The following is a 27,094-nucleotide window of genomic DNA, read 5'->3' as shown; positions in this document are numbered from 1 at the left end:
TATTTGACATGCCTGTCATGTCTCAAATCTGGTTGTGCAATTTCAGCCTAATCTGATCATGAAGCTTTCTACCACAACTTTTGGCTGGAAAACTGAACCTCAGTCTAGGCACTCCTCACCATCTCATAGTTGCTCCATTTCTTAACTTTCTTCTAGGACATGGGGATACCCTCCAGTCATTGATGATTTGAGAAGAAATTTACTCTGGAACCCAAATAGCTCCTTTAGATGAGCTTCTCTGATTCTGTGGTCCTAGGCCTCTTTTCTCTCTCAGATACTGCCATGTTCTAGGGGACACCAACTGGTTCCCTCTGCTCCCAAGAACCACTGACTTCTTTTTCAGCTTGACAGAATCTCCTTCTGCTCTAGAGGAAATCTCTCGCACTTCTAACTCTCCTCCCTCAGTGCATTTAGGCTTATTTTTTTCATCCAGTTCTATTTTCCCCACTGTTCTTAGCTTCTCTATTATCACAAACCCACAGGGATAAGAAAAATGTCTCCTGCTGGGCAGGAATATTACCATAAGTGTCTTGTTAGGTGAGCATGTGGTACCTCTCGATGAAGAAAAAAAAAAACACTGCTTCCAATGGGCAGATATTTCCCCATCCCAAGGATGTACAGTTTGGCCCATATAATGACCCTTGGCAAAGCTCCCTTGTGACAAGATGGCACAGAATTTGCTACAGGCTTAAATGGGAGAAAGAAAACACAAAAATATAAGATACATCAGAATTGAGTGCCCTGAAACGTTACTTTGCTACATGTGTTTGGGTTTAATTTATGCTAGGAAATAGCAAGAATAAGGATTCAAGGGACAATAGAAGATTTAAAAACTTCTATGTTTTTAAATCTATGTGTGATCCCAAAAGAGTATTTGGAAGGCCAGGGTTGCTCTAGTATAAAGCAACAAATTAAATTCATTCTTACTCAGTGGCTTGCATTTTCTTTTTTGCTTAGGAAAATTCATGATGGGAAGGAGAGACTCTGTTGGAAATGAGATTTTTTTCTAATCTCTTTGTCTTTTTCTGCATCATAATTTGTTAGATGTTTTTGTATTATTATTCTGTCTCCTAACACAAAGTTTATTATTATTTGAGGAAATTTGTATTTTTAGCGCAGTGTATCAGTTTTATTTTCTGCTTGCAATATTCAGATTAGTCATCAATATAAAGATTTTAAAAGCCTCAAATAATATAGTGTCCTGATGTTGGCTTCTTGAGAAAGTCTTTTGCCTCAAGAGTTTGTTTCTAATGAGATTTAGTTGACTGATCTTATTCAATCTGTTGGTGTATTTAAAATGACCCCTAGAACCCCTAATAATCTAAGGGTTTATAAAAGGTCTGGTAGCCTCACTTAAATTATCTAAACTTTTAAAATAAGTGGGTTTATCTTCATTTCATGAGAGGAAATTTTGGCTTTCTTGATATTATCTACAGTTTCTTTTCCTGTGAGACTGAAGCTCACAAGAGTTTCCAAGTGGTCCAAATTTAATTGAAGGCCAAAGCATCTTAATCAAAATATTTTGTTTCATGATCCTGTCTTACTTAATTTTTGGAAGAAACAGTGGTATTTTGGGAATTGCAGCAGGAAGAAGCCAGACTGGCTTGTGACTTTGTTGTTTCAGGCCAATTAGAGAAGGTCAAAAAAAATAATTTGAGGATTTTAGCAATACACAGACAAAATGGATATTTTGAAAGCATCTCTCCCCCCAAGAAACAACCCAATAGCAATATTTTTCCTTGAATTTTCCATGACATCACTAATTCTTAGCTTGGCCTTTGTAAAATTTGTTTCTTGTGAAGGAGGTTTTTATGGAAAATTATAATCTTATTCAGACTTCATGTATTCAAAAGAGAGTAAAATATTTGAGATTATAGGAAGAGAAGAAACTAGAGGGAGATGGATCAGAACAATTTAAAGTTACATAAAATAATGATATGGGCATGTAGGATTTAGTTTTTATTCAGATGCTACTAATTTTTGAGTTAAATTATTTAGGTTTTATATCTTATTAATTCAGCTTAACTTTTTAATGTGAAAATCAGATTTAAATATGGACTGTTTATTGTGGTTGGGATCCATTTTAGTTAGTCTTTAGTCAATTGCTGATATTCAAGGAAAAACAAGCCATAGGATTTAGAGAAGTGTCTGGAAACTTTTTTAAAAATTAAATTTATATACAATTAAATCTAGTTTTGTGATGTATATGTATGTAAATTTTGATCAGTGCATAGAATCTTGTAACTACCATCCACAATCAACAAATAGAGTGATCCCATCACCCCCCAAATTACTTACTGTTGTCCCTTTGTACTCAATTCCTTTCCCCAACCTGAAATCCTGGTGACTTCCATTCTGTTCTCTGCTCCTATAGTTTTGCTTTTTTCTTTTAGAATGTAAGTCAAATGTACCCATGTTTTTGCATATATCAGCAGTCCATTCCTTGTTATTGCTGGATAGTATTTCATTGTGTATCATAGTTAATCATTCACAGGTTGAAGGATATTTGGTTTGTTTCCAATTTTTGATGGTTAAGAATACAATTACATAAAGGTTTGGGGGTACAAGTTTTAATACTCTTAGGTAAATACCTAGGAGTGGGATTGGTGGGTTATATGTAAATGTATGTCTAACTTTATAAGAAACTCAAGTTGTTTTCCACTCAAGCTGATTTCCTCTGAAGTTAGCTGGGCAACTTTGCAGTCACACTAGCAATGTATGAGTGATCTAGTTTTTTCACATCCTAGTCAACACTCATCAGGTATATTTTACATTCTAAAAGAGGTGTGGTGGTATTTTATTGTGGGTTTAATTTACATTTTACTAATGACTAATGATGTTGAACATATTTTCATGTGCCTATTTTCCATCTGCATATCTTCCTTGGTGAAGTATGTTCAGATCTTTTGCCTACATTAAATGGATTGTTCTCTTATTATTGAGTTTTGAGAAGCCTTTATATGCTATGAATACACATCATTTGACATACATATTATTTAAAAATATTTATCCATTCTCTGGCTTGTCTTTCACAGAGCAAAACTTTTTAATATTAATTCTAATTTATTAACTTCTTTTATGTAATCATGATTTCATTCTTATGTCTTAAGGTCACAAAAATTTTCCCTCTATTTTTCTTCTAGAATTTTTATAGTTTTAGGATTTACATTTAGATCCATGATACATTTTCAGGTAATTTTTGTACAAAGTATGAGGTATAGTTCCACTTTATTTTGCATAAAGATGTCCAGTTTTTATAGCATGTACTTTGAAAAGACTGTTCTTTGTTTTGACTGGATTTATGGTGCTATAAGTTTTATTTCAAGAGTTTATATTATAATGTATCATAATAATTCTACTTATTTACTTGTTTGACTATTGGATTTTTGTCATCTATCCTTAACGTTGCAGAGAGATTCTAAAATTTGCAAAGATTTCTTAAAATTATTATTTGATTTCTTTAGGAAAAAATTATTTTAGAGGTAGGGAAGTAGAAGGTCTGATTGGTTAACTCCATCCACATTGGCATTTGCAAATTACTGCAGTAATGAAGATAATAGATCTGATAACAGAAGACACTTACACTGAGCTGTGCCCAATCATATTACCTTGGGAAAGTCATATCAATTCTCTGGCTTTTGTTCCCCACCCCTGTCAAATAAGTGTGTGTGTGTGGGGGGGCAGATAATCTTTAAGATCTATTCTAATTCAAATTGCTTTGATGCTATTCAGTGTTGATAGAAACTCAAAAGGATTACAAACCATGAATCAGGGAAGCAGTGGCAGGTCTCAGATACTTAAGATCTGCCATTGCAAAGTGCCTATTTTCAAGTAGCTCTGAGTAAAATGAATTTTCTTTTGTAATGGTGACACAAGCTCAAAATATGGCTGCAGTGAGATGATCTCATGATTATTTGTAACATGGTATATAGAATCTACAGTGCCAGCAGAATGCTTTCTGTTTTTGTTTTAACAGCTAGACCAAGCAACACTCTCCCTAGCTGTGAGGGAAGACTACCTGGATAACAGTACAGAAGCCAAATCAGTAAGTATTCAACCCTGTGAAGCTACTGTCAGATTCATCATTTGGGTTCTAAGATTCTTGCTTCTTCATCAGAAATAAGTAGTACTGCTATTCCTTACCATTATTTTCAAACACAGGAGGCAAACACCTTTTGTTCAGGCAGATAAATTCCACCCCTGTCTTCTAGAAGCCTGGGTGTCAGGGTATACAAATTCCCCTGCTCAGTGCCCTCATGATCTTGCCAGGGAGACAGCACATGCCAATGACATAACCAAGAAACAAGTTTTGCACTTATTCCTTAGAAGTGCACAGTATGCACTGTAGAAGTGAAGTGTGGGGACAGATACCTGGGAGACCAACAGTTCTCATATTGTACTAAGAATCACCTGAGAAGCTTTTATTAGGTGTCAATTCCTAGAGAATCTGATTTAGTGGAGTTGGGGTGGAGTCTGGGAATCTGCAGTTTTAACAGGTGCCATAGATTAATAGAGGGCTATAAGAACAGAAAGTATCAGTGAGGTTAGACTTTTTGTCCTATCTGGGAAACCTAATAGCTTCCTGGAGGTTGGAAAGAGCTGGTCCATTTCTGACTCTTTTAATTCATTTTGGAAACTTTATCAAACTTCTTAAAGAGCTTCAGACATTTATCTCTTGGATCTCTACTAGTACTAACCTCTGTCTGGAGAAGGCTCTGGAGGGCAGGAAACTAGCCAAGACCCTAAGCAGCTTTCTGGCTGAAGACATTCATTAAAGAAGATTAGCAAATCGTCCTCTTACAAAGTAGAATGCATATTTACCAACTTGTGAGCGTCTCTGTTTCTGCTAGGTTCTCAGCAATGAGGCTTGAATTCATCTCTTCCTTCTATAAACAAGAAGTCAAATCCAAGTAATTCCACCTTCAAAATATCTCTTCTAGCTACGTGGCCCTTCTTTTCTACCTTTATTGCCCTGGGTCTGATTCTTGTTTACCCTTATCTTGTCTACAGCATGCAATCTTTTAACTGGTCCCTCCTTCCCTTCTTTCTACTGATTTCTTAGCACCACTGGATAAGCTCTGTTCTTATAGCATTGCTCCCACAGTGCCTTGGCTTTGAAAATAGGCTCTTTGAAGGAGTTCAAGGCCTCTTCATGGTTGATCCTAACCCACCTTTCCTTTCTGACTCATCTACTTTTGTTTTTCCCTCAACCAAAGCAACTTGTCCTCCTCACTGCTTCAAACAGGTCTTCCTCAAATTCTCCATCCCCAATCTTTCAGGTAAGAATCCTTCTCCAGTTCTTGAGTTTCCAAACATGAAACTTTAGTAAGAAATTAATTTTGTCCTACTAATGTTATGGTTAGTAATGACATGTTTATCTTCCTCACTGGATCACACATTGAGAACCAGACTCAAGCATTATTAATTTTTCATCTGCATTGCCTTTTCCCACAGACTGCCTAGCAAGTCACCTTGCATATGTATTGAGTAGTTTGAATTTTTTTCTGAATTGAATTGGGAATGGCAAAAAAATTCTTTCTTATTAAGACTATTTGCAAAACTTGCTTACTGATCAGATCAGTTTTATTAATGACTCACTATGTGCTGAGCACTGTATAGGGCCTGAAATCATACACATAGGAAGAATAGCTTACAGAGTTCAGGTGTACATTATGGAGGAAATTTCATATTTGCTCTTTGCTAGATTTCTCTCATCATTTCTCCCTTCTCTCCCATCTTTTCCCCCTGAGCCACAGGGAACTTGTTGGAAACTGTACAAAAGTGAAAAGACACAGGGCCTTAATAACTGCAGTCATCTTTCATTTCTGAGTATGAAGGTGGATAAATTGAGCTGGAAGAGAATAAATCACACTTCCCATCAGTGTTTATGGATCAGGACTCCTGCTTTTAGAAACAGTCATTTCCCTTTATTTTATTAAAGCTTCACTTGCATGAAAAGAGGACACTTGAACATTAACTTTTTATTCTAGGCTTATTTGGAGATGTTTCATGTATCCATAATATAGCCAGTTATGGGAAGCCTAGTTCTCTTGATGCTTGATGACCGAGTATCTCTGTCTTTTATGGAAATAGTCTCACAAACCCATCACTTTTTTTGTCTCCCAAAGTGGTAGGTGGGTGGCTAGTGTTATATAATGCCTATACCATACTTTGAGCACAGAATGAAAATGAAGGACACTTATTTCTACCTTTTTTTCCTGCTTTTCTGAAACATATCTTCTAGTAGGCTATTGACATGGTCACTTGCTTTTTTATCTCTTACAGTATCGGGATGCCCTTTATAGGTTCATGGTGGACACTGCTGTGCTTTTAGGAGCTAACAGCTCTCGAGCAGAGCATGACATGAAGTCAGTGCTTAGATTAGAAATTAAGATAGCTGAGGTGAGTATTAATTGAAAATCCTTTATTCATGTTCTTTTTCTTATTTTAAAGTCAGTATATCTTGAATGAAAATAAAAATTGCAATCAAGTAACAGCATTCTGTGTCACTGCCCTTTGGGTCCAAAGTAGAACTAACAGCATCCCCTCTGGGAAGTATGAGAAGAACCATGGCAGGAAGAAGAGCTCTTCATTCTTTCCACTGTTTAAACCCATTTAACAGCCAGGTCCAGTGGTGGTGCATGCCTGTAATTCTAGCAGCTCAGGAGGCTGAGACAGGAGGATTGTGAGTTCAAAGCAAGGCCCTAAGCAACTCAGTGAGACCCTATCTCTAAATAAAATACAAAATAGGGCTGGGGATATGGCTCAGTGGTTGAATGCCCCTAAGTTCAATCCCTGGTATCAAACCAAGCCAAACAAAACACATTCAGGGCTGGGGTTGTGGCTCAGTGGTAGAGCACTTGCCTAGCATGTGTGAGGCCCTGGGTTTGATCCTCAGCACCACATAAAAATAAATAAATAAAATAAAGATAAAAAAAACCACATTTCATGTCTGTATGCTGCTCAGCTGTGGCCAGAGAATAGCAGCAGAAAGACCAGACTATTTTCCTAGACAAACTTTTGTGTGACCCTTTATAGAATATAAATGTTTAATAACTCTTTTGTGAGTATGCTGGGGATTGAACCCAGGGCCTCATGCATAGTATTGAGTCAACCCCCAACTCTGGAAAGTTACTTTTAATCCAATCTTCTTTTTCTAAATATATTTTTTAAGTTGTAGATGGACACAATACCTTTATTTTATTTTTATGTGGTGCTGAGAATCGGACCCAGTGCTTTCCACATGTGAGGCGAGCACTCTACCACAGAGCTACAACCCCAGCCCCCAGTCTGCTTTTTTTGAATAAGATCATTCTCCTTTATTTTCCCTTAGAAAATTTTGAATGTTAGCTCTTACATTTATGTCCTGATCTATTTTGAATTAAATTTAGAATATGAAATAAAGGTGAAGATTTTCATTTTTTTAATATTTATTTTTTAGTTTTAGGTGGACACAGTATCTTTATTTTACATTTATGTGGTGCTGAGGATTGAACCCAGTGCTTTGTGCATGCTAGGAGAGCACTCTACCACCAAGCCACAACCCCAGTCCTTGAGTTTCATTTTTTAAAGAATTTTAAAATTTGTTCTAATTAGTTATATATGACAGTAGAATGCATTTTTACACATCATACATAAGTGGAGTATAACTTCTTATTCTATTGGTTATTCATGATGTAGAGTTACACTGGTCATATAATTATGTGTGCACACAGGGTAATAATGTACAATTGATTCTACTATCATTCTTATCCCCATACCCCCTTCCCTCTTCATACCATTCTTACCGGGTAAGTCTGATACAAGATCTGGGCTCAGGGAAGTCTATCTACCAATTAATGTCAGGTTTCAGGCTCAGGTTAGAGACAAAACAGCATGAAAACAAACTCATGGGAGAATAATGAGAAATCTTAAATGGTTTTCTTTGTTTATAAAATAACCAGTTTCTAGAAGAACCAAAGTATGAAAGCCCTGTATGTTCACAGGTTCAGAGAAAACAAATATAGTGATATCTGCTTGTGGGGAAACTTTTGTGAAAACAAACAAACTTGTACCAAGAAACTTTGCATATGGGTTTGTGGTCTTTTGTAATGGATCTTGATAAAAAACCTGATGCAAATAAAAGTCCAAATGTTTATTGGTTTCATGTTTGGTAGGGTAATAGTAGTAAGTGGAAGTATGGAGTAGGGGTAAAGAATGAAGGTCAGGAGGGAATGGGGCTTCCTTCCTGCTGAGATGATGTTCACATTACCTCTTTCCCCATCTCCTACTTGCAATACAAAAGATCATGCCTGCATGTCACCTCTATATACTGTGAATACTGCCACAGGTATTTTGAAGTCCACAACTTTGCCTCTAGGCTGTGTATGCAGGTTGTCAGGATTCCCTTTTTCAGGCACATTAGGAGGCCCAGAGAACTGCTTTAGATTGAAGTTTTGAAAAAAACAGGGAAGGCCAGGGAGTTAGACCAAGAAGGGAAATAAAAACAGCTGCTCTGAGGCAAGACTGGAAATTATCAAGAGGCTCAATTAAGTGACAAATCCATTATATGGAGGGGAATAGCTGGCATAGAGCTGTTTTCAGCTCTGAGGTCAGAGGGCTCCAACCTGGGGTTGTGAGCCTGAGTTGAGGCAGGAGGAGGAGGCATGGATGGAAGAGGCAATGATTAACATACAGCTGGAAGGTACATGCAGTCTCCCCTATGGAGGGGAAAGGGGGAGAAGCTAAAGGCACTGGGGCATTTAGAACAGACAGGGCAACTGTCTTCCACTCAGCTCTCTAAGATTTTGCCTTGAAAAAATCCATGGTGTGTGTACTTTTGGCCCATTAGAAATGCTCCCCTCCTTCCTCCATGCGTCAGGTTACTAGATCCATTCAACATTAGTGGGATACATTGTCTTAGGGAAACTTCTAAGGCTGGGGAGGCAGGGCAGCCCAGTTAAGCCCAAATAAGTCCTTGTAAAGCATCCATGAAAGTGTGCATTTAGGAGCTGGGGAAATGGCTCAGTGGTAGAGTGCTTACCTAGCATGCATGAGGCCCCAGATTCAATCCCCATCACAACAGAAACAAAACAAAAAAGGGCATGCAATTTACCTAATCCCAGATAGAGAGACTTTGTACAAGGAGAGGACTTGTTAATGGAGTAGCCCTTGTGATCAGAACCAAGTAGAGTTTAATTGAAAAGGATTGTTAGAGAAAATAAATCTTATGCAAAATCTTGAATCATAGTCCAAATCATGGAGGGGTAATAGTGCATAGGGAATGTAATGGTAGAAGAGTTGTGTGTCATGCAAAAGAATTAAATTATAGAAAGCCTTAAAACATGGGGCATTGGTAGTGCCTGCCTGTAATCCCAGTGACCTGGGAGGCTGAGGCAGAAGGATTGCAAGTTGGAAGTCAATCTCAGCAACTTAGTAAGAAAGACCCTGCCTTAAAATAAAAAGTACTAGGGATGTATGTAGCTCAGTGACACAGCACCCCTGAGTTTAATCCCAGTACCAAAAACAAATAAAAAATTGAAAAGAACAGGGGATGTACTTCAGTGGCAAAGCACCATATGGTTCAATCCCCAGGACCAAGAAGATGAAAATATTTTTTTAAAATAAGGCCTTAAAGCAAAATCATAATGTGATTCAAGGGTGGGTATGGTTTTGTCAAAAGAAGTGATTAAGATGTCCCTTGAAGAAGGTAATAAGTGTTCCTGTTCTTAGAATAAGTTGAACATATCATTCGCAAAAAGCTTAGATTTGGTTTTGGCCAAATGGCCAAGAGCATGAGCATTGGGTGTGGAAAGAGTATGGAGAGTCAGGGCCACAGATGGAGATTTGGATATGTGTCTGGGTGGTAACCGAATCCATACCCCAACAGAGGGGTAAAGAGAATTCCAAGACCAAACAAACAAGAGGATAAAATAAGGGAAATTGTTACTGACAAAATGATCATGGGTAGCAGTGGTATCTAGATAACCTAGTGTTTGTCAGTGAAAATTTGTCCCTAGAGATCAAATGATGGTCTCTGGCTCATAGAATATTATCATTATCTGGAGACAGGTAAAAGTAGAATGTTTGCCTCAAACTGTCCAACTTCAGTTTGGCTGTCAAAAGTAAGCCAGTAATGCATTATATTTCTCCAAATTTTAGAGGAGGAGGAGATTCTGAGAAGTTGTTTTTTATACTGGGGGCAATATTTTATACTGAAGAGGATTGTAAATTTCTTTTAATTTTCTTAATCCTGCCTAAGATGTTGTCTTTTTATTTTCTCCCCTCAGCTGGGCACCACACCAAAATCTTGAAAAATTTAATAATAATATACAGATGTTTTGGCACATGTAGATAGTAGTCAGGCAGTAAGAAATGATTCATTTGAAAAAAAAAAATAACCAGTGTCTTTCTGACAGATAATGATTCCACATGAAAACCGAACCAGTGAGGCCATGTACAACAAAATGAACATTTCTGAACTGAGTGCCATGATTCCCCAGGTTGGTGAAAACTATCCAGGAAATTTTCTCTTAACTGGTCACTTTACAAGTGATTGTATTTCATCTGTGTAAATTTTTGCCTTGTAAAACCTACCATCAGTCTTTTTAGTTATCATCATCTTTGTCAACTATCACATAAAATATCCCTTGTATATGCATTAGGATGCTTTCTGTTTTAGGGAACAGAAAATCTTTCCAACAGTGGCTTAAAATTTAAAGCCCATTTTTTTACATGACGTAAGTCAAGATGTTGGGAAGTAATTGGTGTTGGTTCAGGTGTTTAATAGTGTTGTCAAAGACCCAAGTTCTATTTCACTCTCCATATTGTACTGGCATTTTGACTTCATGTTTGATGACTCATGGTTGTAAAACAGCTACCATAGTTCCATATATCACATCTTCCATCAGACAGGAAGAAGAGGGAAGGGCCAGTGATGGTCACATTTGAGTTTTCTTTTATCAGGGACAGCAAAAAAGGCTTCCCAGAATATTCCCCAGATGTCTTCCCTTTATTTCTTATTGAATAGAATTGGAGCACGTGACCACACCTAACTGAGGAGAGGAACTTGGGGGCTGGACACTGGGAAAATGAGTAACTTTTTTTCCATTTCAACAGTGAAAGCAAACAAGGGAGACAAGGATGATAAATCACTTTTAGGAGAGCCAGTCTAAAACATCGAGCAGTGTTTTAGTGAAATAGCAATGCTCTGAAGAATATAGGGGTGTTACTTTCTGTTGCTGTTTATTTTCTCCTGTGTTAAGACTGTGCTGGGGAGGTGACCAGAAAATGTACTGAGGTGTCTGTACCTGTGTGTCTAGGGAATGGAGAGACTACAGAGGGAGAGACCAGGGAGTGTGTATATAGAAGGGAAGGAAGTAGGGGAGAGAAGGAAAAGACATGGGAGGAATGGAGCATAGACTAGAGGAAGATTCCAGGGGGCTGAGAAAGCAGTATGGAGAGATGAAGGAGAGAGAGTTCAGGAAGTGGAGGAGGGCCAGAGAAGCTAGGGAGCATGCTTGAGTGCATGTGCATTACTACATAAGTGTCTTATCCATTTGTACCCGGTAAAGAAGGCAGAATTCTTTGTGATTAAGACCACAGGTCAAAATGGCAAGGATTAACACTTAATCTTCTAGATAAGTAAATTATAAGCAGTTGTATCTTTAATTATTTGGTGTAAGATTTCAAGGAATCAATTATGCTCAGCCTACTCTATTTGCCTTTCTTGTTACTTGCTGCCTAATTTACAAAGGTTTCCTTGCTCATTTTTTTTTTTCTCTCTCCCCTCAGTTTGACTGGCTTGGCTACATCAAGAAGGTCATTGATGTCAGGCTGTATCCCCACCTGAAAGACATCAGCCCCTCCGAGAACGTGGTGGTCCGCGTCCCACAGTACTTTAAAGATTTGTTTAGGATATTAGGCTCTGAGAGGAAGAAGTAAGAACTTTTTGTGTGCATTTATTTTGGTTTTTGTTTTCTCTTTAAATTAGAAGGGCCTCCCTTCTCACATCCTTTGAAAATTGTTGTTAAGGAAAGTTACAACAAAAGAGTCATAGGGAAAATTGTGGTGCCCTTTGTGACAAATAGGCCCAAACCATTGTCTGGTGTAATTTACTTGCTGTGATGACAAGAAATGCATGATGATTTGGCCTTCTATTTCTGGTCCTTCTCCATACTGTTCTCTCCGATAGCCTAAATTGTTTATTAGTTTTGGAAACTGGTTATGTAATGATGTTATTTCCTGAGATTTCTGTATGAACATATGTTCCCCGCCCCCCCCCCCCAGTTCATCCCTTGGTCTTTTGCTGTTTTTTTTCCTCTCCTGTTCTCTTTTTAGTAAATGATTTTCTGGCAAGAAACCAAAGTACCTATGTTGAAAAGACATAAGACCACTTTGAGAGCTATAGAAAAATTGCACTGATGAAACAACTTCAGGAACTTGAAAGTTTCTCTTATTTTAAAAAATGTTTTAGAATTTGTAACTTTGGTAGTTTAGTGCTACAAAGAAAAGGAATCCTAAAAATGCCAGGAAAGAGAATTGTGTGTGTTCATTAAGCTATATGACTACAGAAAATGAATCACAGAAGAGTCAATAAGTTTACAAAAGCAATTTACTAAACTAATTGCTGAGCCATGATTAAAAATCATATTTTCTGAGCTGGGTATAATGGTATACACCTATAACCCTAGGAACTTGGAAGCCTGAGGCAAGAGTATTGCAAATTTGAAGCCAGTGTTGGCAACTTTGTGAGACCCTCAGCAACTTAGTAAGACCCTATTTTAAAAAATGAGAAGGGCTGGGTCAGGTATAACTCAGTGGTAGAGTGCCCCTGGGTTCACTCCCTAGTACCCAAAACAAATTTCTTTAAAAAATTGTTTTTAGTTGTAGTGGACACAATACCTTTATTATTTCATTATTTATGTGGTGCTGAGGATTGAACCCAGGGCCTCACATGTGCTAGGCAAGTGCTCTACCACTGAGCTACAACCCCAGCCCCACAAAACATATTTTCTTAATTGTACTTGATCAAGGCTATGTTGCCAGGAATTATGTTTAAAACAGGCAGCGATAAAAGTCCTAAAAATGGGATGGGGTTTTAGCTCAGCACCAAATATAAATAAAATAAAGGTTTATTGACAACTAAAAAAAAAATTAAAAAGTTCTTTGAATAAAATGCAGCATGTATTCACCCCCGCTCCCAGCCAAAAAAAAAAAAAAAAAACATTTAGAATCCTATGAAGAGGGAGAGAAGAAGCAATAAATTCACTTTGAATTCTACCATTTATAGATAAATAGTGATTCTTTGAAAAATTTCTAAGTGAAAATCGAATCTCGATGTGGGTAAGTTGGAGGCAGAGGCTTCACATTCCAAATGTGCACCATGAACCAGTAATGCCAGCAGCATCACCTTGTATCCTTGCTGAAAATAGAGATTCCAGGGCCCTTCTCCAAAGAGTCTGAGACAGTGGGGCTGGGGGAAGGCCAAAGAATCTGGATTTTAAATAAGCAGCCCAGGAATGTCTTATGATTAGCTCTTTTTTTTGAGGGGGGGGTGTAGGGAGGAACACTGTGTTAGAACAATTTCTTTGTAAATACTTCCTAGCTCTGAATGCAGATGGAACATTCCTCATCTGAAGTGCCTATGACCAGAAGGGTTTAGATTTCAGATTTTTTTTCTGATTTTGGAATGTTTGCATACATATAATGAGATATCTTAGGGATGGGGCCCAAATCTAAACATAAAATTCCTTTATGTTTCATATAATATTTAGAGCATGCCTGCATTTTGACTGCAACTCTTTACATGAGGACAGGTATGGAATTTTCCACTTAGGGCCTCAAGTTGATAATAAAAAAGTTTTGGATTTTGGAGCATTTCATATTTTGGATTTTCAGATTAATGTTGCTCAACTTATACTACAAAATATGGCCCAAATGATTTTCTACTTATATGCATTGAGTTCTTGAGTGCATTTTAAATTTCATTGGTAATTTCCATTGAAAGGTGGGATTTGCCAGGCTGAAGATCATTGTTTAGAACCTCAAAAGTCAGTTTCTTGTAGTGTCTGTTATCATCACTTGTAAAATAATAGCAATTTTTGGACATTGTGTTAATTTTGTTTCCCCAAAAATCTAATTTATAACCAGGGGATAAATTGGGCCATGGTCTACTGTATTAGAAAAATCATCTCCATGGTAATGATTATATTTTAGAATTGTAGGACTTTTCATAATAATAGTGAGCAGGAAAAACCATGATTAGAGGGAAATTTCATTGTGGTTCCTGTCAAAATGATAACTTAGACAAATGTAAACATAGTGAGCAACAGTAGATGATGTAGATAGAAAAATACCTGAAGATATTATGTACTATAAAACTTCATTTAAAAATCAAGACAAAAGCCAAATCTTTGACAGTTTATCCCCCCATAATCAATTCATCAAGAATAACTTGAATTCTGTGAATTCTTGTGAGATTTCAAGATACTCTATTGTCTTGAGAATATTGACAGCACTTTATTGGCATGGTGAAGGTAATTTCATACAATATTTTTAGTGCACCTGTATTTTGGCTGTGCCCTGTCATAGGAGGTCAGATGTGGAATGTTCTACTGGTCGCCTCATGATGATGCATTTTAGATCTCAAGTTTGTAGATTAGAGGTGCTCAACTAGTACTAGCCTATTGTACCTCCAACTGGTTAGATCTTGCTAATGTTGGCAAGTCTCCTGCCATTTTTAGGGTTCCAAAGCTATTAAATGTGCATCAAATGCCCATTTCCTGGCTGCTGCTTCCCCCTTTAGATCACACCCTGCTGTTAGCTTAGTACAATGCAACCTTTCCTTCCAATTGGGTGGCTATGGGGACAGTTACACTGACACTTTGGAAGGTAGCACATGACACAAAACTAGAGCAATGAGATCTCGCTGAGGTGGTGATGCCAGAGACTGCATTAGGCCCTTGTGGTTCAATGGAGTAGGTGGCCAGGGCAGGGCCAATGGAGGCATGAGGTGGAGGCCAACATGGGGAAAAGGAGTTGGTAGTCAAAGTAGAAAAGTGGTGAGGAGGTAGGAATGTGCTGAATCTCTCAAGTTATTTGCATCTCTTCCTAACTCTATTTTCAGTAATCTCACCTATAATTTGTAATCAACTAGGGTAGACGTTTTACACCAGGGAAACTAGCAAATTCTGCAAATTATTACTTTTTCTTGGCAAGGCAGTTGGTAGATGTTTACTGGCATATCACTGAGCTAGTAACATAGCTTTTTACATAAAGAGAGACTCGTTTCTATGTCCCCTTCATTTCTCCTCCCCACTCCAACTTAAGGCTGCCTTGGACATATTTTATCCAATTTGATCTATGGAGCAAGAGTTGGGGGTTGGGGACTAAGGAAGGATGGTGTTAGAAAAAAATCAGCTTGGGTTCCTCATTCTAGCAAGGCCTGGCCACATGGCTATCATCTGCCTTAGAACTCTTTTAGCAGACTTGTCTCAAGCAAATCCTTGGGAGTTTGCCAAGCCCCTGTGAGCTTTCCTGTCTTTAGTTTTATTTTATAGAGCAGCACAGTGTACATTAAAGTCAGATGATTCTTGTTGAACAGATGCTCCCAAAGGCTCACCTGGAAAATGTATAGTAATGTGAACCTCTCATGAGGCTCATCTCTTCTGAGGTGGTCTATGGCCTTGCTTTTCAAAGTATAGTCCACAGATGAGCAGTCTGGGCATTACCTGACAACTTGTCAGAAATGCAGAATCTCAAGTCTATGCCCTTGACCTAACTGAATCAGAATCTGCAATTCAATAAGGTCCCCAAGTGATTTTTTTTTGTGGTGCTGGAGATTAGAATCCAGCTCCTTGTGCATGCAAGGCAATCACTCTACCAACTGAGCTATATCCGCAGCCCCTGCCAGGAGATTTATGTACACATTAAAGTTTAAGAAGCACTGACCTAGGATTTAGGAAGGCCTCAGTGAGCCATATATGCAGAAAGATGAAAAGATGGGGTTTTTCTTCACCAGAAGTTCTCAACCTTGACATGTATCAGAATACCTTGGAGGGCTTGCTAAAACACAAACTGCTGGGCCCCATCCCTGCATTTTCTGATTTAGTATGTCTGGAATGGGACAAGGCCAGTTTTCTACCAGGTTCTCAGGTGATGCTGAAACTTCCAATACTGGGACATGCTTTGAGAAGTACGGCTCTAGGCATGCATCTGGGCAACCTATAAGATTTAGGAAGATTTCTGAGATTTGAGAATGTTTGAGAAGAACCTCTATGATTCACCTCAGGTAGCATGACAGGGAGAAATAAATGCAAACTGTAATCTGAAGACCTAAATGTTAGGCCCAGATTGGACATGTTCTTGGAAGTCCCTTTACCTCTGACCTTTATTTTCTTCATATGAAAATGAAGCTAATTATAATAACCACCCCATGGCACTGTCATCAGGATCAAAGGAGGTATTTTATAAGCTCTTAAATGTAATGTAAATGTAAGCTGCTGCTAATTCAGACCATGGAGCAGCAAAAGCTTCTTAAAGAACAAATCTTCCAAGTCAGAGGATTTGGGGAAGGATTTCATATTGCTTTCTTAGTGGTGGGTTCTCTTCTGGGATGCTTTCCTTTCCTTTATTTATTGCCATTTGGGGAAATTACTGTACTGCTGGAAAAGCTTTTTGGAAAAAAAAGATAATATGTGTTATTTTCAAGGACTGTTGCTGATCTAATTTTTGTTTTGTTTTTGTTTTTGATGTATCTGAGCATTAGGTGGCAGTGATTTGCTCATTATGGTCATATCTGTTCCTGATGTGGTGATATTTAGCACTGCTAAACTATGCTCCATAGCATTCTGTCAGCATATTTATACCATAGTGGAGCCACTTGGTAGTACCATTGGCTGGCTGTGTGAGCTTCCCAGCATTCCATCTTCCACTCTCAGAAGCCTCATTGTTATGCTATCCTCTTAGGAATGCATTGGCCTGGACGGCCTAACTATTATCTTTTTGTGCCCACAGATTTCTGCAAAGTATCTTTGTTGGAGTGTTTTGTTGTCTCTGACTGGACAGGAAATCTAGCCAAATTCCAGGGCTTTCATTCACTGTGTGGTGTAGAGAAAAACATACAGGCTTTACATCTAGAAACACCTGGCTCTTGTCTAGCCTCCATTGCTTATTACACTGCTTCTCCGATTTGGCTGCACATTGATTTGAAGGAAGAATTTGAAAATAATATTCACACTGGGCTTCACCCAAGAGATTGTGATTGAATTGGCTTGGAGTGGCCTGGACATCTGGACTTTTAAAAACTCCCCAGGTGATTCTACTAGTTTGAGACCCACCAACTGTGTGATGAGTTTACTTAATGCTTCTAAGCCTCATGTTTCTTATATGTAAAATGGGTATAGTAACTTCTCTCCTATAGTGAGTGGTGCTGTGAGAATCATCAATAATGTGAGATGCCTATGTGGGATGATTTCAGGTGAGCTGGAATGGCCCCTACTTCTAAAACCCCAGTCTACTTCTGACATACTGACTCTTTTATTACCACTGTCACTCTCCATCCTCACAACTTCCCCATTTGATCTGACTCATCACCACCCCCTCTAGGGAATATCTTTTGACTTTGTGGAGGGACATCTGCCAGCCAGTGATCTTCTAATCTGCCCCTGTTGATCCAGCACAGCTCACACACTCAGCAAACAGTATTTGAAAGACAAAGAAAATATAGCCATTGCACTAGGGTCAGGAGCTGCCCCATTGATGCACTAGAGATTCCAGGCCCCAGTTGCTGTCCTGCATCTTCCCAGTGTGGCTTGTCTTTTTGCTTACTTCCTTTACTAATGATCCTGCTCACCATTCCCTCCAATGTATGGCCTAGTCTCCCATTATTTAGCCTTCCAACCTTCAGATATAGTTTAAGCCCTGTCCCTCTCATGAAGTCTACATTTATCCCTCAGCATGAGATATGCTGTACTTCTAGGGAATGTCTGGCACCCACTTTGGGGTGCTAGGACCTGCCAAATATTTATTTATTCACTCCCCCAACTCCTCTGCTCAACTAAAAGCTTCAGGAGATCAGGGCCTATATCTTTCTTACCTCTTTATCTCCCCAGCATCTAGAACTATTAGTACATATCTGGATGCTCAAAGTATGTTGATTGAGTCAGGGAAAGAAGGCTCCTTTATGTACTTATAGTGTGTCCCTTCAATTAAAACCCAATGATATGAACAAACAGAAATCTTGAGTTCTTTGACTTAGGTGCTAGGTTCCTGTTTTTCAACATTCCTCATGGTACCTGGCACAACACTGGGCCAAGAGTAAGTGCTCAGTGAGCACTTTTTGTCTTGTTCAGGCATAGAGATAGATGTATATGCAAAAGATCTGAAGCAATGACCTAAAATGGGGTGTTTATCAGAGTGGTCTGAACAAAGCATGGGTGAGGGGCTTGACTTTACTGATCTGGGTAGTTGCCTCTAAGGGGAGATATTCATAGCCCAAGGAGATCCCTTGGGTCCAAGAAGAAAATGTTAGAACTTCTATCTTTATTTTTAAATTTTAAAATAATTATTAGGTTTTATTAAGTTCTACTATGTACATGGCCATGGACCCCTCATTTGATCTTGATGATGATATGCATGGCAGAGGCACTATTACAGTCACTGGTTTGTTTGCATTTGACATATTGAAAATAATCATGAGCCTCTTACATATACCTACAGATTTGTGAATTTTTAAAATGTAGTTTAGTTTAAACCTCACAACAAGGACAAGTAGTTTAAAATATTTTTTTTTTTTTGCAGAGAAACATGAACTGAAGCTACTACTACTAACATAAGCATAAGCATGGAATGGAAATAAAATGGCAGAAGTGACCCTTCTCTCACACTAGTATGCCATCTTGGTTAGCCAGATGACAAGGGAAAACAATAGTGATCTAACCAGATATGACAAGGGTATCTCAAAATTTTTGAAAAAGTCAAAATGACTATAAGAAATATGGATTTATATGTACTGTCACGGTATTAGCCCAATTCTATGAGGATAATATGTTTTAAATAATAAGCATAATATTTGAAGGGTTAATTTATGACTTTTTGAAAATATTTTTATATTATCTCTTAAAATTTCTGTATTTATTTAAAGATTCCTAATATTTTAGCCTGTACCTATATAGAAATTAAAACAAGCATCCACATATTGTTGAATATGCTGAAAAATATTTTGCTGTCAGGAGTGCACAGCCACTACATTAGAGAGCCATGCAAATAATGAGAGAGTAGGTTGTTTTTGATGAGCCAATTAGCATCATCATGTCACACCAATGTCACGTTTCTGGTTGACCCAAGGGCCATCTTAGGAATGTGTGTTATTAGTCACCATGGTAATGGCACAGCTGGGAGTAAGGTGGGTCATCAAAAATCCATCATCACTATTGAATTAGAAATTAACTCAGATCATGTGTCCTTCTGAGCTCAGGACATCTTTTGCTTATAGAAAAAGGCACCACTTAAATGTAGCAGATTTTTGAAAGTAGGTATCATGGGCATTGCAAGAGCGTATGGGAATGTTCATGTTTTGGAGTACACAATATAACCTTAGGTATTTACTCTTTCGCAAACATTTTGTTACTTATATTAACCTCACAATAACCCTGTGAGTCAGGGAACACCCTTCATGTATTGTAAGGAAAGAGAAATCAGAGAGCTTCAGTGACTTCCCTGAGTTCACATATTTAATAAGTGCAAATTTAGACAATAGGTATCAGTCGGTATTTTGCTGTTAATTTCTGAAGGCAAATAATACATATGCATTACATCAAGTCACCTATAATTTGAAGGTATTTACAGTTTCCAGGTATGGGAGATAAGGCAATAGTGGACTCTGCCAGAAAGAAAGCGAAGTGTTCACTTTTCAGACCTGGGGTTGAAATATTCATTTTATCTCTGTAGTAAGTAGGTGGTGAAAGGCAAGCCAATTTTGGTTGTGCTTATTGACATTGTATCATTTTATGACATTTCTCAAGTGAAAGTGTTGCATTTTTATATGAACAGGTGGTCTCTCCGTGGAGCTTTGCCAACAGTTTTTCTGAAGGTGTTCTGCAGAGGATCAGATATCGACCTAATATACAATAAATGTGCATTTCTCTATGTTAACAGGACCATTGCCAACTATTTGGTGTGGAGAATGGTTTATTCCAGAATTCCAAACCTGAGCAGGCGCTTTCAATATAGATGGCTGGAATTCTCACGGGTACGTTTAAGAAGATTGTAATGTTACAGCACTGGATAACTTTACATGCCAGAACAGTCTGTATATTAACTGGTCCAATAAAAACTGCCTTTAGGGATGGGATAGGAGGAAGTTTTGCAGCCCAAGGTCTTTTCTTGTTTGATTTCTTTTTGTTCAGGTACGATTTAAATACAGTAAGAGTACACTCAAGCTCTAATTTGATGGGGCTATATAAAGATATTTAAGGTAATACTTACGGCCGTGGTCACATTGTTTTTCAACTCTCCCCTCTTATTAACTTATTTCCATTTTTCCCCAGGGTTTTTAACTGGGTCACTATAATTATAGTTTTAACATTTTTTAGTGATATGTTTGAAACTATCTTTTAAAAGTAGTTTTTATTTAATTTTTCAGTGACATATAATGTATATGTTTATGGGGAATAGGGAGGACTGATGAAAGTGGAGATACTGATTGGAGGGTACAGAGTTTCATTGTGATTGATTGCACTGTAACTGTCTTTTATTTTTAGTATCCTGAATATTCACATATGTATGACATAGGCATTAGATGGTAAAGTTTCATTTTTAATTTGGTGACAGAGTTTTGTCTTTAACTTGACTTAGATCTTTAATCTTGAAACTATCCTAATTCTGCTAGGCCCACTCCATGAGGCCCACGCCATATTTTTTTTTTCCGTGTCCTTTGAGACCTTGCTCAAGTGCCTGAATTGATTTCCCTCTCCCCACTCACCTGAATTTTGAGTCTTTGCTTCTTGCCCATCCCGGATGCCTCCTAATTACACAGATATTTTTATGGTCTGTTTCTGAGGTTTATTTATGAATATTCTGCCACCACTAGAGGACTTAAAGATTTTGTGACTTCTAAAAATATTTTATTTTTCTATCAATTCAAAGCTAAGTGAAAGCAAATTTTATAAGCTCTGATTTCATTTAATAGACATTTTGTTTATTAGAGAAACTAGTGAGCATAGAAATTTTAGTGGGCCATTGTGGTTGCAGAGTAATGCAGGTATTGTGGGTACATTTTGACCCTTTAAAGTGACTAGAATAGAAAGTCATTTTGTAGAGTATAGCATAAAACAACTATGTATATTTATGTTATATCAAATGGTTCAGATCCAAAACAAGTAGATTTTTAAAAATATTTATTTTTTAGTTGTAGTTGGACACAATACCTTTATTTTATTTGTTTATTTTTATGTGGTGCTGAGGATGGAACTCAGCTCTACCACTGAGCCACAACCTAGCCCCAAAACAAGTAGAATTTTTTTTTTGATGTGAGTGTATTTTTAAGTCTTATGGATCACATAAAAGATGATAACCAGCTGCTTTCCACCTCTACTGTGAAGAGAATGAAAGAGGGAGGGAGGGAGGGGGAGAGAGAGAGAGAGAGAGAGAGAGAGAGAGAGAGAGAGAGAGAGAGAGAGAGAGAGAGAGAGAGAGAGAGAAAGAGAAAGTAGTGTGTGAAATTTGAGGTTAGGTATGAGGGGATGTTTCTTGAGTGTGAAGTGCTAAATATAATTTTGAATTTCCAAAGAAGGTTGTAGGAACTCTTTCTCTAGAGGTTTTAAAAATAGATTCATACCTTACCTCTGAGAGTGGTCATGTTACCAGAAGCAGAGGAAGAATAGATGAACTGAAGCATTAATCTCTTTTCCCTGCTTCAACAACCTGGTTCTTACTTTGTACAAGGGATGATTCTGGCCACCATTCACCATTCTCAAAGCCTCCCTTATCCCCTCCACTGCCTTCCTGCATGCCCAACCTCCAGGGACAACTTAAACTATATTTATTTCTCTGCCTTCATTCCCAAGAATAAACCTTTAAGCCCTCCAAGTCCTGCTTTCAAAGTTTCTTACTTATTTGTAAATGTTTTCTTATGATGGTATAATTGAGACTGAAGGGAGAAGCATTTACATCTGTATTTTATTTGTTTACCAGTGTGTTCTCTGCTATGACACAATGTAAATATGCTCCCTGGGTTGTTCATGGTGGGTCATGTTATCTTACTCTTAGTATATTTTTAGGTATATTCCCCAGAGCAAGGAAACTCTCACTGGCAGGAACTTTGATCTAGACTTTTTCTGATGGAACTTCAATTCTTAATAGATATTAAGTACTATCTGAACACTTGAACACTTGAACATCCCTTTGGATCCCTACTGAAAAGCTGTATCATTGTTTAGATCCTTTGCTTAATGAAGAAAAGTGAGAGAAAAGACATGTTACATTGTATTTCATTATCAAAACATTTTTATTTAATTCTAAAAAAACAGGAACAAGCAGAATTATTTTTCTTCATCTGAGTTTGCCTTTGCCTCTGCTATCTTACATGTATATGGGCTTGGGTGTGTAATGTTTTAAATATTGTTTTCTTCAGCTGGTTGATTTTTTTTTAGAAATAGGTTTTATCCAATGAAGATTAAACTGGATTGATTTTCTCCCGCAGGTGATCCAGGGGACCACAACTTTGCTGCCTCAATGGGACAAATGTGTAAACTTTATTGAAAGTGCCCTCCCTTATGTTGTTGGAAAAATGTTTGTGGATGTGCACTTCCAGGAAGATAAGAAGGAGATGGTAAGTGGAGCTCCTCAGCTGGTAAAACAGTGGCAATTTAGCCAGATGTAATAAGGGTATAATCAGCAGGCCACTGCCAGTCTTCCAGGTGGTAGAGATCTATAGGTGTTCTCTTTGGATTCTTTCCATTTCTCAGTGAAACATGAGAAAAGATCAAATGAGAGTAAGATGGGTAAGCAGATATTGAAGGTTGGAAGAAAGAGGAGAAGGTGCTAATTAGTTGTCCAGAGGAGTGGGAGAGTGACTTAACTGAAGAAATATAGTATGGCTACTTGGAACTAGTCAGGGTCTAGGTCTAGGGGAGATTCCAGGTCACAAATTTAAAGAGAGATTTGCCACCATGGCAATGTAGTTTTTCTCCATCTGTTTCAGCTGCATTGTATTTTTTTCTTCCAGCTTTATTGAGGTACATTTAACATATCAAAATTATATATATTCAAGGTATATAGTATGATGATTTGATATACTGATATCTTGTGAAATGTGTCAATCAAATCAACACATCCACCACCATGTCATTTTGTGTTTGTGTGTGGTGAGGAAATTTAAGGTCTACTCTCTTAGCAAATTTTAATTATACAATACATTATTTTTAACTATAGATACCATGCTGAACATTAGATATCCAAGACTTATTCCTCTTATAATTGAAAGTTCGTATTCTTTGACCAGCATCTTCCCATTATTTCACTCTTAGCCCCTGACAATTACTGTTCTATTCTCTGCTTGTATGAATTCAACATTTTTTTAAAGATTCCATATGTAAATGAGATTATATTGTACTTATGTTTCTGTATCCGGCTTGTTTCACTTAGAGTGATGTCCTCCAGGTTTATCTACGATGTTGCAGAAGGCAGAATTTCCTTGTATTTTGTGGCTGATTAATATTCCACTTTATCTGTGTTTCTTTATTCATTCATCCATTGATGGACATTTAGGTGGATTCTATGTCTTGGATATTAGGAATAGTGCCACTAGGAAAATGGGAGTGCAGGTATCTCTTCAAGATACTAATTTTGTTTCCCTTGGAATGACTGGGTTGTACATGAATCCTTTTTTTTTTCTTTTTAGGATTTCTCATACGTTTTTCATGATGGTTATACCAATTTATATTCCCACTGTGTACAAAGGTTTTCTTTTTCCACATTCTTGTATCTCTTGACAAGAGCCATCCTAACAGATGAGAGGTGATCTCATTGTGCTTTTGATTTGCATTTCTCTGGTGATTAGTGATGTTGAATGCATTTTCATACACCTTCTGGTAATCTGTATATCTTTGGGAAAATATCTATTCAGGTATTTTGCCCATTTTTAAATTAGATTATTATTATTATTATTTGCTATTAAGAGGGCATTTTTTGAATTTTCAACTTGAATTGAGCCAGGTTTTTGTGTGCATTTTGATGAATTATGTTTTACAGATATCAGGAAGCAAAGCATCTAGGTATGATTAACTAACAGAAATCCACATAATTGTTGGCTATGGTAGCCCACACCTATAATCCTAGCCATTAGGGATGCTGAGGCAGGAATGCAGCAAGTTTGAGGCTAGCTTCAGCAGCTTAGCAAGATCCTGTCTCAAAAAAGGGGGATTGAAGAAGGGGGAGGCTGGGAGTCTGGGGTATAGTGGTAGAGTGCTTGCCTATTGTATTTGAGAACCTGGGTTGAACTTCCAGTACTGAAAAAAGTCCATGTAATCAGTCAGATACAAATATATAAGCATCTTTAATTTAAGGGTAAATACATAAAGTCTATTTAGTCATGATTGTTCAAATGGTTTATATTATGTAGTGATAAATATTAATACCAAAATGTTGGAATATGTATGGATACATAATGCATAGCTATGTATTCTGTGCTGAAGTTTGCTTTGGAATACCATAAATCTAAATACATTTTCCTACATTAATTTGTTTTTGTTGTCTTTGGATACTTTGGAGAATTTTTGTGAAGTTTGAGACTTTATATTTGAAATAGAAAGTCCTCTTGCCAGTAATTCCACTGAGGAATTAATGTCTTATTTTAAAATATTCAATATTCTCCTTATGTGTTTTCTTTTGCTTCTTGGTTGGAGTAAATGAGTGGAAAACTTATCAGATTATCACAGTGATAACTTTATAAGTTCTGGGAAGGATATAAAAATAATTAAGGGATAATAGATATATATGTATATATATATGAAGATTCTTTTGGTAGTGTAAAAATTTTAAGTAATATGAAAAGTATGTGGATTAAATTTGTTTTCTCAGTTTGGGTGATAAAGACCCATTTTCATATGTCATAGTGTAGCATTCTAAAATGAAGTTGATTTTGGCAATTATTTCCCTTATTTTGATGTACGTGGGGGGCACTATGTTATGTATGCAGATATTCATCTCTTTTACATAAAATTATTTGCCTCCCTTATGCCAAAGCTATTTGCTTCAGGGAATACTTAAGTTGGAAACTTATAAGAGAAAGATCTGGCTTTTGATAGCCTTGTTACAGGGCTCACATCCAAGAACCACCTGGAACCACTGATTTACTTGAAAAGCATTCCGTATTATTAGCTACAGTCCAAAGAAAAAGACAAACAGAAAGTCCCCAGTGGGGCAAATTCCAGAGACCTTAACTCAGAGGAAAGGCTGCCATTATTTATTTATCAAAAAAGTTTGTTAAGCAAATGAATATGGTCAGAAGGTTAAACTTTATGTACTTTTTAAACTTTAATATGTACATGGATCACAGGATCTTCTTGTTAAAAGTACAAAATCTCATTGCATTTTAACAAGGGTCTTTTAAACTTGGGTTCAGTATATGGCCCAAGAATTTGGTTAACCAGCTACCAGATGCTGCTGCTGTCGTTCCAGGGAACACACTTTGAGTAACAAGGCTTTCTCCTCTTTCATGTGTTTGTAAAGAGTTACTACCAAAAGCACAAACCCGGTGATTCATGGGAGCAGGCCAGATCAGCAGACATTGACAGCAATACTTCATTTACCAAAATCTATTGCATCAGTGTAATAATTGCTTCAATGTTCAGATCATTGAATTTTTTTTTTTTGTGATCCAGATTGGTTTAAATGGACAGTGCCAAACCCTACTTGAGGGCCTCCATACTTGTGCCCCCTACACTGGACTATTTTGCTTTGAAAACAGACACCTAGGTTTTTCTAAGGAATTCTTGCTCCTCTTCAGTGTCTCTGATTCTAGACTCTCTTGACTGCAGGGTTGGCCCAATTTTGCCTCTGGTTGGTACCCTTTATTATTGATGGTGGATGGGAGAGAGGAATTCATTTCCAGATTTTCTTGGTAGAGGGAGAGCACCCCCATCCTCACCTTAGGTATCTGACTCTTACTGACTTACTTACCTACCTACCTACCTACCTACCAGGGTTACCTTCTTTTTTCACTGGGAAAACATACTTCCACATTATTCTTTCCTTATGACTTTCTATGTACAAGTACACATTCACCATACAGGTATGCCAGTACACCCTTCTACTCATTCACTTACGTGATTACAGGAGTTTTGCAAATTTAATTAGAAATGAGAAGAATAGCATGTATTAAAGGAGAGTCATTCAACAGAAATTTAGTCACCTAAAGAGATCAGATGGAATAGTCTGCTTTTCAGATAGTAGAATAGATGTTGGCTATAAGCCTTGCTTGTCACAGGCCAGTGGAGTGAGTATAGGGAGATATAGAATTTTTTGGAGAGTGGTTGTGTTAGTTTTATGTCACTGTAATACAATACCTGAGATAAATAATTTAGAAGAAAGATTTATTTTATTTCATGGTTTCAGACTATAGTTTGTTGGCCCATTTCTTTTGGACCCATGATGAGGAGATAATCATGGTGGAGGCATAATATAGAGCAAAAATACTTACCTCATGGCATCAGGGAAGCAGAGAGAGACGGGAAAGGTTCAGGTCCCAGTATATTCTTCAGGGATACATCCCCAATGACCTACTTGCCCTAAGTTTCCATCATCTCCTCACAGCACCATTGGCTGGGGGTCAAGCCTTCAAAATATGAGCTTTTGGGAGGCATTGAAGATCCAAAGAATAGTAGTGGATGTCTTTGTGGTGTCCAGTAGGACTACAATATGAGCCATGTATGTAACTTTAAATTTTATAGTAGCCACATTAAAAAAGTAAAAGGAAATAGTTGAAATTAATTTTAACAATGTTTTGTTTAGTCTATCAAAAACAATTGTTATTTCAGTATATAATTAATATAAAATTACAAATACAATAATTTATATGCTTTATTTCAGTCTAAGTCTGAAACTCCATGTGTAT

The 27,094-nt window shown here is 37.4% G+C and overlaps 1 protein-coding gene across 2 annotated transcripts in view; it reads left to right on the top strand.

Annotated features, from left to right (window-relative positions):
* Positions 1-27,094, top strand: part of Phex (phosphate regulating endopeptidase X-linked) — a 188,755-nt gene that overhangs the window by 42,213 nt on the left and 119,448 nt on the right. For both annotated transcript variants that reach the window (XM_026401375.2, XM_026401376.2), the window contains exons 6-11: positions 3,977-4,045; positions 6,286-6,402; positions 10,398-10,481; positions 11,773-11,918; positions 20,137-20,230; positions 22,682-22,810. In XM_026401375.2, the coding sequence (XP_026257160.1) occupies positions 3,977-4,045; positions 6,286-6,402; positions 10,398-10,481; positions 11,773-11,918; positions 20,137-20,230; positions 22,682-22,810 (639 nt within the window). The remainder of the gene's footprint in view (positions 1-3,976; positions 4,046-6,285; positions 6,403-10,397; positions 10,482-11,772; positions 11,919-20,136; positions 20,231-22,681; positions 22,811-27,094) is intronic.

Source organism: Urocitellus parryii, chromosome X (genome assembly GCF_045843805.1).
Source record: "Urocitellus parryii isolate mUroPar1 chromosome X, mUroPar1.hap1, whole genome shotgun sequence".
Classification (NCBI taxonomy): Eukaryota; Metazoa; Chordata; class Mammalia; order Rodentia; family Sciuridae; genus Urocitellus; species Urocitellus parryii.
This window is presented reverse-complemented; position numbering and strand designations above follow the sequence as displayed.